The 13,559-nt window shown below is 37.1% G+C and overlaps 1 protein-coding gene across 2 annotated transcripts in view; it reads right to left on the bottom strand.

The window, feature by feature from the left end:
- Positions 1-4,407: 4,407 nt before the first annotated feature.
- The window catches only part of PHIP (pleckstrin homology domain interacting protein), a 106,658-nt gene continuing 97,506 nt past the window's right edge, over positions 4,408-13,559 (bottom strand). The window contains exons 38-40 of one of the 2 annotated variants that reach the window (XM_017825359.1): positions 12,846-13,126; positions 12,381-12,542; positions 4,408-10,596 (exon numbers count right to left, since the gene is read on the bottom strand). In XM_017825359.1, the coding sequence (XP_017680848.1) occupies positions 9,950-10,596; positions 12,381-12,542; positions 12,846-13,126 (1,090 nt within the window). In that variant the 3' untranslated portion in view covers positions 4,408-9,949. Of the gene's footprint in view, positions 10,597-12,380; positions 12,543-12,845; positions 13,127-13,559 lie in introns of those variants that run through there. The other variant, XR_001876488.1, reaches the window with a different exon arrangement.

The following is a 13,559-nucleotide window of genomic DNA, read 5'->3' on the forward strand; positions in this document are numbered from 1 at the left end:
GCCTCTGGGGAGCGGCGGGACGGGCTTCGTGCCCTCCTCTGCGTAAAGGTGTGAACACCTGAAATGAACTGGGAGTGGCAAGAGCGGAGCCTGAGCCGGGTTCTCAGCCAGGGGGTTTGTCCCCTTCTCTCATCTTCCCATCGCATGAAAAAGCTCCCAGGGCAGATGGGATCAGAATTTCGTATTCTCAAAATGCAACAAACACCTGGGTGGACTTTACACCCTGACAGCTTTAAAGAGATTATAAAGAAAGAAATAAAAAGTTCTGATTTATTTCTGCAGGCTCACCTGAAGTAAATGATATTTTCAACTTCATTATATAAGTATTTTTCCTGTGAAGGTGGACAAGCATCTTTAACCTTCCCTGAACAGAAATCCAGAGGAAGTTCTCTCGTGTGAAGTTTATGCAAAATGTGTCCTAACGCAAAGCTGTAACCCAGCTTCATGGTGTGCCTCTCACCACCCTGTTGGTACTTCAGAGAGGACGTGGTGGTGGTCTCTGGGCCTGGCTTTGTCACAGATAGAAGGCAGCACAGCTGAAACAGAAGTCTCTGTGTGGTTTCAATAGTGCTCATGTCAGTGCCCAACAGAAACTCTGGGCCTGCCACTGCTGGGCTGCTGCAGCGGGAGTCAAAGCCCATCAACGAGTCTCCTCCATATGACAGATTTCTTTGGTGTAAATTCAACAGCAATCGGATTTGCTATGACATCCAGTCAGAGTGGGAGGAAACAGAAGAGGCAGACTCAAACTGCAAATGATCCAGAGAGATGAGAGCAAAGGGAACGTTACAGACAAGAAGGGAAATTCAGCAGTAGCAAATATCAAGCCTTATCGAGAGAGGAAATGTTCCAGCTATCACTTCTCACATACTGAGCACAGCTCTGTGAAGGGCAATACTGTGAAAAAAACCCAAAATGTTAACAAGCTGTACCTAGTGATCATGTGGGAACTAAGTGGCTGAGCTTAAGGTTTTTTCTGTTGATGGATTTAAACCTGTGCAACATGTCAGGAATGCCCACTTGAAAACACGACTACTGGCTTAAACTAGAAATACAAATTTTACCTAAGAAAACTAGGTTTTTAATCATGGAACCATAGAATAGTTTGAGTTGGAAGGGACCTTTTCAAGGTCATCTAGTCCTGCAATGAGCAGGGCCATCTTCAGCTAGATCAGGTTGCTCAGAGCAACCTATTTGCCCTGCACAGCCCACCCCAAGGAAAACAGACTCTTTGAACCATTGTGGCTGTTTGCATCACACCAGCCCAGGCTGCAGTAAATAGAGGGATTTAACTGTTCCCTTGGGCAAAATGCCAGGAGCCACATAAACACCTGGTCCTACCTCAGGGAGGCTGAAGGTTTTAAAGTATGTCTCAAGCAACGTATTACTACCCAAACATTAAGATGCCTTTCAAAAATACAAAGAAAATCAGATTGCAAGACCAAGATGCTTCTGTTACAAAACAGGTTTTTCCCCATGTGCTTGAGCAGAGGTAAGAGGCAAGAGCCAGAAAGAAAACTGTGTGCTCTGTCATGACTCAGAGGTGGGCAGAGAAGAGGCCAAAGCCAGAGGAAAATTACAACATAAATTAGCATGCAAGAATAAAAAAACAACCCTGACCATGAGACAATTTCAGATGATCTGCCCTTTCACAAGACAAAGGTTATGTGAATTTTCTGACAATTTTCCTAAATAATTTAACCTCTCATTTCCCTTGTAACTTTATCCAACAGAAGAGTTTAGTATTAACACACATTTTACAACCTCAAACCCTTTAAAAGCATTAAACAGCATAAAAGTTTTGAGTTCTAGATATTTAATCTTTCCCCACATACTTGTTCATTCAGAGTAACTGATGTCAGTGAAGGACAATGGTACAAACTGCACATACACTCAACTCCTCATGTTGAGATTCTAGTTGGGTAAAAACAGGCAGTGTATTGAGAGGTAATCACTAATTAATGACTTGTAAGTAACTCTTTTTTAAGTTTTTGACAACTGTATTCCATTTCTCAGCAGTTTATGGAAGCTTACACCACTTCCCTTAATAATAAAGAGAATTCAAATTTTGAATGAGGTGCTTGAATTTCAGAAAAATAACCCTACTAGATTTCTCTGCTATAGAATACAAATAATTCCTTCTAGTATTTTAATCATATTCTAACTAGGTTTGCATTTTAAGTTACAGTCTTTATAATTTTGAATATCCTTGTTCAAATTCAAATTCAGAGATCTGAGACAAAACACAAATTAACAGATGAGGCTGCCTGGCCCTTGAATGCTAACATTATTTGAAGTCAGTACCTTCAGGAATATGCCTCTGCAGAAATCTGATCCTGAATGAATTGATTACCTGCCTCTGCTCTTGTTCCCTCTTTCTCTTTTTTTTTTTTTTCTTTTTTTCCCCCACTGATGTATCTGCAAGCTAAAGTAAAATGAAAGGCTGACAGGACCAAAAACGTCCCTGTTTCAGAGACAAGAAAAGGAATCACAAAGGAAATTTGTATGGTTGTTACTAGACTAGAAACAAGATTCCTGAATCCTCTACCCTGTCTCCCCCTTCAGTGCTCATACAGATTTAAAAGTACAGGACAGAATTCATAAATTCTCACTACACTCCTGTAAAAGATTCAATTAAGCCTGTTCCAAAGATTTCTTAACATAGTATTTCTCTAAGCTAGAAAAACAACTTGACATTTTGGGCTTTGAGCTTCCTGTTAACATTAGTAAAACCCACAAAACCCCTATATCTTGCATGCTAATTTTGTGTACAATAACTCAGTTTTATGCTACTTAAATTCCAGTCACATTGTATGTTGCTTGCTGGCATTTCCTTTATTTTCACATTTGCTTCAAATAGAAACATTGATTAATTTTTAAAACCATTACACTTTGCTCATTTGTCTTTGAAAATGACAAGAACTATTTTGCAAAGCTAGAGCAGGAAATAACACAGGTTTTGGCATAAAAACTTTCCACTTTGAAAAGAAAATGGTCAATGATTACACAATTTCCTTCATTTAATGAGTGTTATGATCCAACAGGAGTAAATGGTATTAACAAGGTAATGAAGCATTAGTACCAGCACAGTCAGCATCTCGCTGTCAGATACTAACATTTCACAGCATCTGTTAATCCTAAGCAAAGTCTTGATTTCTACTCAAAGAAAAATAACCACAGCAGGTTTCAAAAAGATACTTGTCACAGGAATGAGAAGTGGGATACAATTGTATTTTAAGGATTTTGTACAGAGTTATGCAGAAAAAGATATTTTCAAAATAAAGAAAAAATTATTAACTGCTTAAGACTATTCTCAGTAACAAAACTAGAACCGTGGACCTGGGGTGGCTTGTGCTGGGATGAGCACACCACTACTATAATAATGCTCCCATACTGAAAACGCACATACAATAGAACTACCAGCTCCAGTACGCACCAGAAGCACAGAAGAAAATGTGTTACATTTTCAGTATTCTAAATTTATTTTCTCCAAGCAGAACAGGCCAATTACTAAAACTCACATGGATGATTGAGACAACAGGTTTCTCGTCTGCTAAAACAAGTCTTGCTTTTGCTAGACTCAACGTGGAGTCTGGAAAGCAATAGGGAGTTCATTCTGCTGTGACCATTCCCCATTCCCATCACCCAGCAGCACACATACCCGCATCTGTGAGGTAAGGGTCTCTTCCGTCACTTCCTTGTGTTTTGAGGTAAGGTACATAAGGAGGAAGTAAGTAACACATGAAATTAAACAGAATCCACGTAGTGGCAGTATTTGAAATACTAAACATTTCTTTTGTCTTGCATCTATCGGGCAGAAACACGTAGATATCAACAAACCAACCCTGCAGCTTTGTGCGAATACATCCTGTATTGCCTTTTCCTTGCACCACCCACTCAGGGCAACTAGACTGAAGACCAGTACTCTACGGGCAGGGAGGAGGGAACTTCTCTCTGCTTAGGTGTTTTTAGCTTCTTCTAGAGTTGTTGGGAAGCACAGATATCCATAGACTGGACATAGCTCTGGTACAAACCTTTGTTATTTGAACAAGGAAGGCTTTCTGGAGGATTAGGGGTGGGTACCCTGCTGCACATCTGAAAGTGAGCTAAGAGGAGTGGCAACATGGTGTCTTCAGTGCCAGATGCTACTGCTTTTATATGGCCTCCAGAACTGCAGGGTTTAGTGGAAACCCCTACAAAATAGCAAACTTTGATCTCTATCAGAGCACACTCCAGTTGTAATTTTGTCTGTTCCCACACATACACTATACCATATTGCCATATACCACTATACCATATTCCATAAGGAATCAAAACAAGCTGAGTTTAGGCAGTTTTGAGAAACACATAAGCAACTGTCCCATAATACAGTAAACTACTAGATAGAAACAAACACTGTTGGACAGCTTAGAAAAACATGTTTTCTATTTATTTAAAAATAAGTTTGTAGTTACTACATTGCAGTGACAGTAATTCTTACACATACATTCTAGTTTGTATAAAAGGATTCAAAGTATTATGCATCAAAACTAACATAGAAAGTGTCCACATAACAGTAAAGAAATTTCCAATCCATATGTACAAAAAGAAAGGGCACTGTTATCCTGGTGAGATACTTCAGGTTATAACATGATAATCTAGATTTCTGGAAGGAAAAAAGCCTTGATAAAGCTAAAGAATTATAGTTTTCAAAATTGTTACTCATTACATACAACAGATTTTTGTTTTACATAATTCTGTACAAAATAAGCGTAATTTTTAATCTGAAAATGTGTCAGTTTTAAAATTAACCTTTCTAGGTAATTTACTTGAAGTTGAGCATTCTATACATATTGAAACATTATGACAGAATTTAGTTCACGCAAGATCATTATCCAGTTGTCCACCACACTTCTGCAGTTTTAGTATGGTCCAAAAATGTAACTTCTGTATGGTCTCAATGCATTAGCAAACCAACACGTGCAGTTGTAAGCACAAAATAGCAGATGTACATCACACAGTACATGACAGGTACTTCTATTTCTTTCTACCCCTATTTTGAATGACTTCATTCTTTGTTTTTTCAGTGTAGGAATTCATAGTATAGTACTACTTTCCCTCCCTAAAATGTATTATTTGAAGTGAATTTCCTGATGTATTTATCTGCATTAGAAAGGATCCAAATGACTACTTGTCTGACTACGTACCTCCTAAAAGCTAAATTTCTTCACCCTTATTTTATTGCAGCATATAAGGTTTCTCTTCTGGAGTGCCTTGAGGCTCTTATAACCTTGGGAAAAGGGGCAGGGAGAGGGGGGAAGCAGCCAATCGCCTTTTTTTCCTGCAATTTAAGATGTCTTTTAATCTAGCTTCCTGGCATGTTTTCTCATCCAACACACTGTAAAAATGACATGGTGAATTCCTGCATTAAAATTAGCAGAAACACAAGAGCACCTAGAGGTTAACTCTGGTTTAAAAGCTACCTGCTATTTTCCCCAGACAGCAGAAAGTGAACAAGCTGTACTCACGATTCAAAAACAGGAAGCTACGTAAGCTGTCGATGCCAGACTTGTTATTGGAAACACATTGTTAAGCCTTGGCCAATTTTATGAAATGTAATACGCTTTCCTCTGCATACAAACAAACACGTATATACAATAATTTACAGCAGAAAACTAACAGCCCTTTTATCAGTTGAATATCTAGGTCCCCTTGGAAACCAGTCTGTTACAAGAGCTTCAGGGATAAAAGAAAATATATACTAATTTTACACAGTTAATTTGTCTTCATTTAGGTAGTAAACAGAAAATGAGCTTTTGCTGTTTCTAGGTGAGGTTTTAAGACCCTCGACCTTCTGTATCACAGCACTGTAGCAGAATTAAATTATTTTTAAACACTCTGTTAAAAAAAGGCAAAAAGTAAAACCTTTGAAAAACTAGTGTGGACAAAATATACTACTTCAGAATAAGGTAAGGACTCAGGACACAATTGTGGTATGGCTGCATCTTGATTGACCAGCAATGTTAAAATTACCTCAGCAAGATTCACATGCTACAAAATTGAATGTGAATGTTGATGAAAGTGAGATTAAAAATCTCTAACCTCTTATCTACTATGTGAGTACAGGGTGAAACAGTCCCATCCAGTTACACCTATTGCTTTTATAGAACCAGTCAACCATTTAACATGTGCCTAAATTCAAATGACACACTAAAGCATTTACTTATAGTCTGCAATCCAACAAATGTGAGCAAAATATTTAACAATGTGATGTAAAAATTGTAACAAGCTTGAGATTACTGAATGGACAGAGTATTTTTTGTGTTGCATGTAGTCCTTCTTTGGTAAGACAAAAGCCTCTGGCACAGAACTGATGCTTAAAAATATTTGTACAGCAATACAGTGAATAAGCTGTCTCTACACTACAATTTATTTTTTAATAGATATTAATATATCCTACGTGCTGCATCGGGGTCCTTTATCAATTAATAGTTTCACAAATATTAAGCCATAGTAATATTTAACTCAACCAACTCAATCTTACGAGTCTATCAACAAACCAATCACAGGTACAAACCAGACACTGTACAAATAAACATCTGTAAATCTTTATCACAGCAGTCTAATCACTGGAGGAAGACATTTCTCTGTAAAGTTGTACCACTGGTCATTGCCGAGTGACGAAGAGCTCTAGTTCAATATTGAGAATAATAATAATGAACACTACGGTGGTAAAATTTCAGTTCAGTTCCCAGAGAACACACTAACAACAGAAACAAAGTGGATAAAGAGTTGTTAGGTATGTAGGCACAGGTACAATGATTCCTGTTAAACATTTAGAGCCCACTGTTATGACAGAAGCAGAAGTTGTTTCCTCATTGGTAGTTAGAGAACACACTGTTGTTATGATACCACTCAGCAGTAAATACCAATTTTAATGTCTCCCAGTATAGCATAGAAATACCAGAACAGTATCCTCATATCCATGTCAAATATAAACAAATTTAATGAATAAAACTGAGTTAATTGCTGCCAGATCATTTATGTGTATGTGACTATGAAGCTGTATGTTACTTACAATGCAAATGTGAAACAAGCACATGAGATTTTGATAGTCCATTTTCTGAACCAGTTGTTAGGTACTTGAGATGGCATTATAAAACATGCATATAATTATAGTTCTTAAATTATTTCAACACTGACCAATAAGTTTATTGCTCACATTTAAAAACTTAAGACTATGTAATCAAAAGCTCTTTTTCTGTGTTGATACAGTATCTCACAACACTTCAAATAATAAATTTTTCCCCAACCAAAATACAGTCTGATGGTGACTAAAGTCTCATAAATAAAGTTTGCAACCTAGTGAATTAAATTATAAAAATATAACTTTTAAATAAATCTGGTATTAATTTCTAATAAACTTCTAGTGTTGCTTCTATAAAAAAATTTGACCCAAATTATCCACAATTTATTTTAAAAGGAAAAACATTAATGTGTCTAATACAAATTAAAAACTTACTGGCTAAAGTCACCGATATTACTGGGTGGGAAGCAGTACCCATGTTCTGCAGGTAAGGCTTTCTATCCTCGCAAAATTAAGATGTTTAATCTTCTACCTACTATTAAGGGAACGTATATTATCTCAATCTCCAAAACTTACTTACAAGGTATTTTTGATATATAAATATATACATAGACATGCCATATAAAACATCATTACAAACAGAGTAAATACAGAAGATGAATTTTAGATATAATCTGTTTTATATATTACAATGCAGATAACATCAGGAAATTACACATTTTCAAATGATTGCCTTCATCAGTGAGATCTGACAAAATTAACAAGTAGAATCAATCAGTTTTGAATTGTGAAGCTGTACTGCAATTGTACAACCGTAGCTTGTTATCTTACCACATGTTTAGCAACTCCATTTTAATTGAATGATAAAGAAATACTTGTTAGAAAAAATAAATATGCCAACAAATGAAACAAAAACTAATCCCTGCTCCCCAAATTCAAATGCATAACAATTTAAAGAAGATCTGGAAAATATCTTACTTAGCCACTTTTTGTAGTAAAATGAACTACCTTAAACTAGGTATGGTGGATACTATTTTGCTATCCACAGTAACATATTTCTATTTCTCTTGGTGGCAAATACCAATATTCTTTGTTCAAACTTAGAACCTTTTTTTTAGTAAGAAAATAAAGAGTGAAGAATCAGGCCTCAAATACAAATACAGAAGCTGTGCAAATTTAAGGTCTTGATTCTGCATGCCCTCCCTTCTAGACATTGCAGATGATGTTTGTGTAAAAAAAAAAAAAGTATAACCAGAAAATTTTGGTTACATTTTTGTACCATACAAGATCTCAGTAAATATGACTACTTATGTATTTTTAACTTGGAACTGGACAATACTTTTTTTAAGTGATACAAAATGGTATTAAGGTTTGTTTGTAAAGGTATAAAATAACTAAATGTACCATAAACAAATAAATAACTGCTTTTCTTTTCCAGAGCAGTACATATAACAATACATTCCCCTAAGTCATATAGTTATCATTTACAATAGACAACTTAATTTTAGTAAGGATGCAAGAAATAATAGAATACAAGGCACAATCATTAAATGGAATTTTTCTTTAGGGTGTATATTGACTTATGTCAGCGTGATATACCATAAAAAGTGCAGAAAAACACAATGTGCAATGAGACCACTGTATAAAACATGATTGCATAAAAAGTGATTTGGCCTTTTAACCCTAATAATTGAAAATAACCAATCTTCCCCTTAAAATTAAACTATAAAGTATGACATTTTAAAATTTTCAATTCTAGTGCTATCTAAAAAATCCTGAAAAAAATTTATACCTGGGTAATATTTTAGATGTACGTGTTTATGTATATATTAATATATACACATACACTCTTCTTTGTAGGTCATTTCAGCCTCTTAAGCATGTCTTAAGTTGTAGAAACAACTATCAATCTGGATCAGAAAGTAAACATCATAATTCCATACTTGTCCTGTAATTTCCTTGAATCCTTTAACCAATTATACATTTAGACTAAAACATCTCTGTCAAAGGACCCCACCAGTGCATTATTTTCTACCAGAAGTACCAAAAAGGATACATTTCAGAACAATGTTAACAATTTACTATTTAAAACAAGACACAGCTTTTATCACTGCAAATGGTATGCTGTACTGACACTCAAAGAAAAAAAGGCTTTCCACTGCACTGATTCTCAGTCTTTGGCACAATAAACAGAGATTTAGTGACTGATACAAGAATCAAGGTCTGAAAAATTAGACATTAGTCAAACTTTTTCCAATGTGGATATATATACTTGTGATTACATTTTTGCTATGTTTGGCAGAACTTGGATAAACCAATGGCCTGTGCTAGGCTTCTTTTGCAGCTGAACGTTCCATCACAACTGAAATTAAACATTTTCAGATTAGCAAAGTTTGGTATTTTGTATTTAATAGAAAGGTAAGTGAATTTACTGCCACTTTTTGTCAAAGTCTACCTTTCTAGGTGACTTGACTTTACAATCAAAGCGTACCTTGCTTGGTCAAAAATAGACTTCTGTTTTCAGTTTGTGGCAATTAAAAGTACCATCACCTTTTTTCAATTGTGTAGAGATATTATGTACTACTCCAGCAGAGTAGTTATCAGCTCTGTACGTCAGTGAGAAATTGCTTCAATTATTCTCAATTGTGAACAAAATGACTGTTGAAATGTATAACCTATTTGGAGGGCAATAAATAGCAAAAGTTTAAAATATATATTTCTTTCAAAGAATGTTCTTTCAGTTTATCTTTTTGCTAGATCTTTCTCCCCACATCAGAACATACTCTTCTAACCCATAATAGCAGCAGGGAAGAAGAAGTCTGTTCTGCTGTTCCTTAACTGTACCTGCTTCATAGCATTCTGAAGTAAAACCCTTGGTAAAAATTACCAACCAATTAAATTAGCTTTTGCTTTTTCAGTCAGCTTTCGGACTCTGCCTCTGCTTGATGTTCCGAAAGTTAAGGAGGTGTCTTCAAACAATAGCTGCCTTTGCTCTTCCTCAGAGTCATCTTCATTGTAAAAGGCTGTCCTCCTACCCTGGTTTCTAGTTCTCATGTGAGGTTCAGAATCTTTAAGCTCTTCAGACCCCTCCTCCATGGGCTCATGTGTCTTTTTCCTCCTGCTTCTTGTTTGCATTTTAACATTTGCAGGAACTAAGAGGTCCGAGCCTGGCTGACGGGTCTTTATCTTCCTTTTTGGCTTTCTACCCCCACGGCCTTTTTTTTGTAACAAGTCTTCCTTCACATTATTTTCAGAAAGAGAGTTGCATGCAGTAGAAACAGAGGCTTCTTCTGGTATATCCCTTGTGGTCTGGATTGTATTCTGCTCAGCAACCTTTTGCTGTTCAACAATTTGTAGCTTTTTTGGTTTCCTGCCTCTTTTTTTGTGCACCACCACCTCACAGCTACTGTTATTAGTCTCCACCTTCGGTTTCCGCCCGGGACCTCTTTTAACTGGAGGTTTCAAAGGCTGTCCTCCATGTCCATTCACCTGAATGCTTCCTGATGCCAAAGCATTATTTTTGCAATCCCCTGTAAAGAAATGCAAGTACATGTCACATAACAGATTTGCATTTACATTCATTTTCACACTGCCTTAATAAAGCCCCTGCTAAAATATCTGAAAGGATTCACAGTGATTGCCAATCTGTCAAAATCTGAGAAACCCAAAGTAGAGCTCAAAGAGTTTCATTCTCATATGCAAGGAGAACTAATTTCTAGTTGAGTTTAGCACACAGTAGCTGGGGGGTGGGGGGAAACAACAAACAAAAAAACCAGGAAAAACCCGGGGGAAAAAAGAGGGGAAAAAGGGGAACACCTAAGGGGTTTTTCTTGGCTGATACAACACCAGTGGACAAAACTCCTATTTTGTATCCACAACAGCAAAAAGTTGCTCAGGAAGCATTACTGTAAGGATCAGGAATGCTTCACAGCAGGTAATCTCTGGAGAAATAAAACAGTTTCTTTCAGCCTGAGATAGCACCTTTTATATGCAATTTGCACAGATTTCTCACATTAACAGACAGACAGCAGATGTACTTGCTTTGACATTTTACAGGGTGTGTTTTCATTAGGTGAGGGGCATTCGCCTTAGCAGGGCATGTCACAGGACCTCTTAGGGAGATGTTCTGATACCACAGCCCTTGCCTAAAACATGGCCAAGAACAGGCTGATAGTCAGCATGATAGTTCCTCAGTCCTTCAATGTAACACCCATGCACAGCTCCTGCTGTGTTCAAATGTGCACCATCATGCACTGAACGCACAGGCCTCCTCTGTCATATGAGTGGATGTGCAGGAGGGACATGTCCATGTCAACAACATTCAGATACCTCTGATCCAACCAAACACCCAGTCCTATAAAAGGTGCATACTTAGCCATGCAACATGGTAACAAACTGGGGCCTTTGGGAGAAAGCTTACAAGGAATAGACAGATGATTTAATTTATCAGACCACAAGCTACTTTTTCAGAAGCATGGAAGACTAAGAAAGAACAGATAATCCTTGGGGAAAGAAGGACTACAAGGAGTAAGCAGATTAATTAAGGGGCGCCCAATTTGCAGACTAAGACTACTGTGTCTCCCATCTTCAGAGAAAAGATGTTTCATGGATCTAGCTGCTTCAAGCACCTTCATAACAGTTCAAAGCTCCTTCATAAACAGGAAAGCTTTTTGACTAGAAGATCTTATTTCAGTCTCCACAGAAGTTTTGAGTTTTAAGGTATTCAGACATCAAAAGACTGAGCAAGCTCACTTGAGAGATTTCATGAAACGTAGGTCTGAGCAGTCCATTCAAACGTACTAAACAGAAGCAGTTAATACTGCATAGTTCAATTTTCTCTGGAAAAAAGTGAAAGAACTAATTTGCAGCTGGGATGCTCTGACCTTTACGCTCGTGGCTGCACAGCATGTCACCACACTCAGCGTAACTGAACCAAATGTAACCCACATAAATGTTATGAGGTTAAAGACACAGGGTTTAAAGCATGACCCTGCAGAAGTCTGCTTTGGAATTTCAGAACTCCAAACATGACCTTTGTAATATTTTAAATGAAGGCAGAGATATGTTAACATATCAAAATAAGCTAGACAACAGTGATCACACCATGGAAATGGTGTTAAGAATAGTCAAAACTGTGCTAATTCATCAAGAAGGAAACTGTGTCGGAGTTGTTCCATTAGACTTCCCCATTCTGCTAAATCATAATGCATCCTAATTTCCCCACCTCCAAATTACCACAACTAAAGTGCAACACTACAGCCAGTACATCAATAACTGGGATGGGGCAGGGAGAAGTTCCAGAGAAATTTGGTACCTTGTTGATTAACGGTGGAAGATTTTACTTTGCGCTTGATTTGCTTCTCTTTCTCGGGATTTTCTCTAGTGGAGTTATTCCTAGTGTTATGACTGTAATCCGATGGGGTAGGGTTTGATACAATATTCTGGTTCTTGGAATGTTTGGTTGAATTCTCCAGTACTAGAAGGACAAAAAGAAAAAAAAACTATGTAAGTCGAGCAGTTTATACCACATTCAAACTTGTTGGACTAAAATGGAACTCATGTTCTACTACAAACAAACAATTTGAGTCAGTGATCCAGAAGGAAGAAAGCTTCCTAGATAACACAGCCTAACTTGTTCAGTTTTCCTCTGAAGAGCCTCAAAGGCCCATCAGCTTGAAAACAGAACTAGTCTTAATTGAGAGAAATATAACAGATTTCCAAAAAGCCAGTTTTATCTTTGAAAACATTCCCTGCTTAATTAAAAAAAAATCCAACTTGCCTGACTTTCCTGACCCTGCAGTAGTATTAGGCTTTGTAATTAAAGGCTTTATAGTTAAAGGCTTTGCTCCTGAAGAAGTAGATGGTTGCTCTGTAACAGCCACATCTGTTATCCCCCTATTGCTTCTAGTCCGCACAAGGGAAGAGGCTTCAGCCGCTTTTCCATTCATCTGAGGCGGAGCATGTCGCAGTGCTGTTGACCGTGCAGGTGCAGAAGATGACGAAGTGGTAGAAGTTTCTGCCTTCAACTGAGGTTTTATTAATCTCCTCTTCCTTTCAGGACTGCAAAAGGAGGAACAATTTGTATCCTGGATGACCCCTTTTTCATTTTACAGGAATAAATAAAATTAAATGCTAGTGTCTGAGATCGTGGGAGTAAAACAATCACCTCTGTATGAAGTATGTTAAAAACATGACATTTACTGTGGAAATTCATGTAAGTTGTGAGCTTCTGAAAAGTGAATCTTTACAATAAATACTATAGTTATATGACAAAGCATGATGCCACCGCTATCCTAACAATGCTGTTTTACTGTATGTTTAGCAGGTATTTGAATTTTAAGCACTTACACTAGGATAGCTCTAAGTAAAGTTTAAAACTCTTCCACGTCATAGGGACTTGCATGTCAAAGCTATCATTCTGCAATATAGGGAATAGTAAAGGAAGGATTAAGAAAAAAACCACACTAGGTTCTATTGTTTAGGTATGTCAAAC

The sequence above is a fragment of the Lepidothrix coronata genome, unplaced genomic scaffold (assembly GCF_001604755.1).
Source record: "Lepidothrix coronata isolate B3197 unplaced genomic scaffold, Lepidothrix_coronata-1.0 Scaffold4, whole genome shotgun sequence".
Taxonomy (NCBI): Eukaryota; Metazoa; Chordata; class Aves; order Passeriformes; family Pipridae; genus Lepidothrix; species Lepidothrix coronata.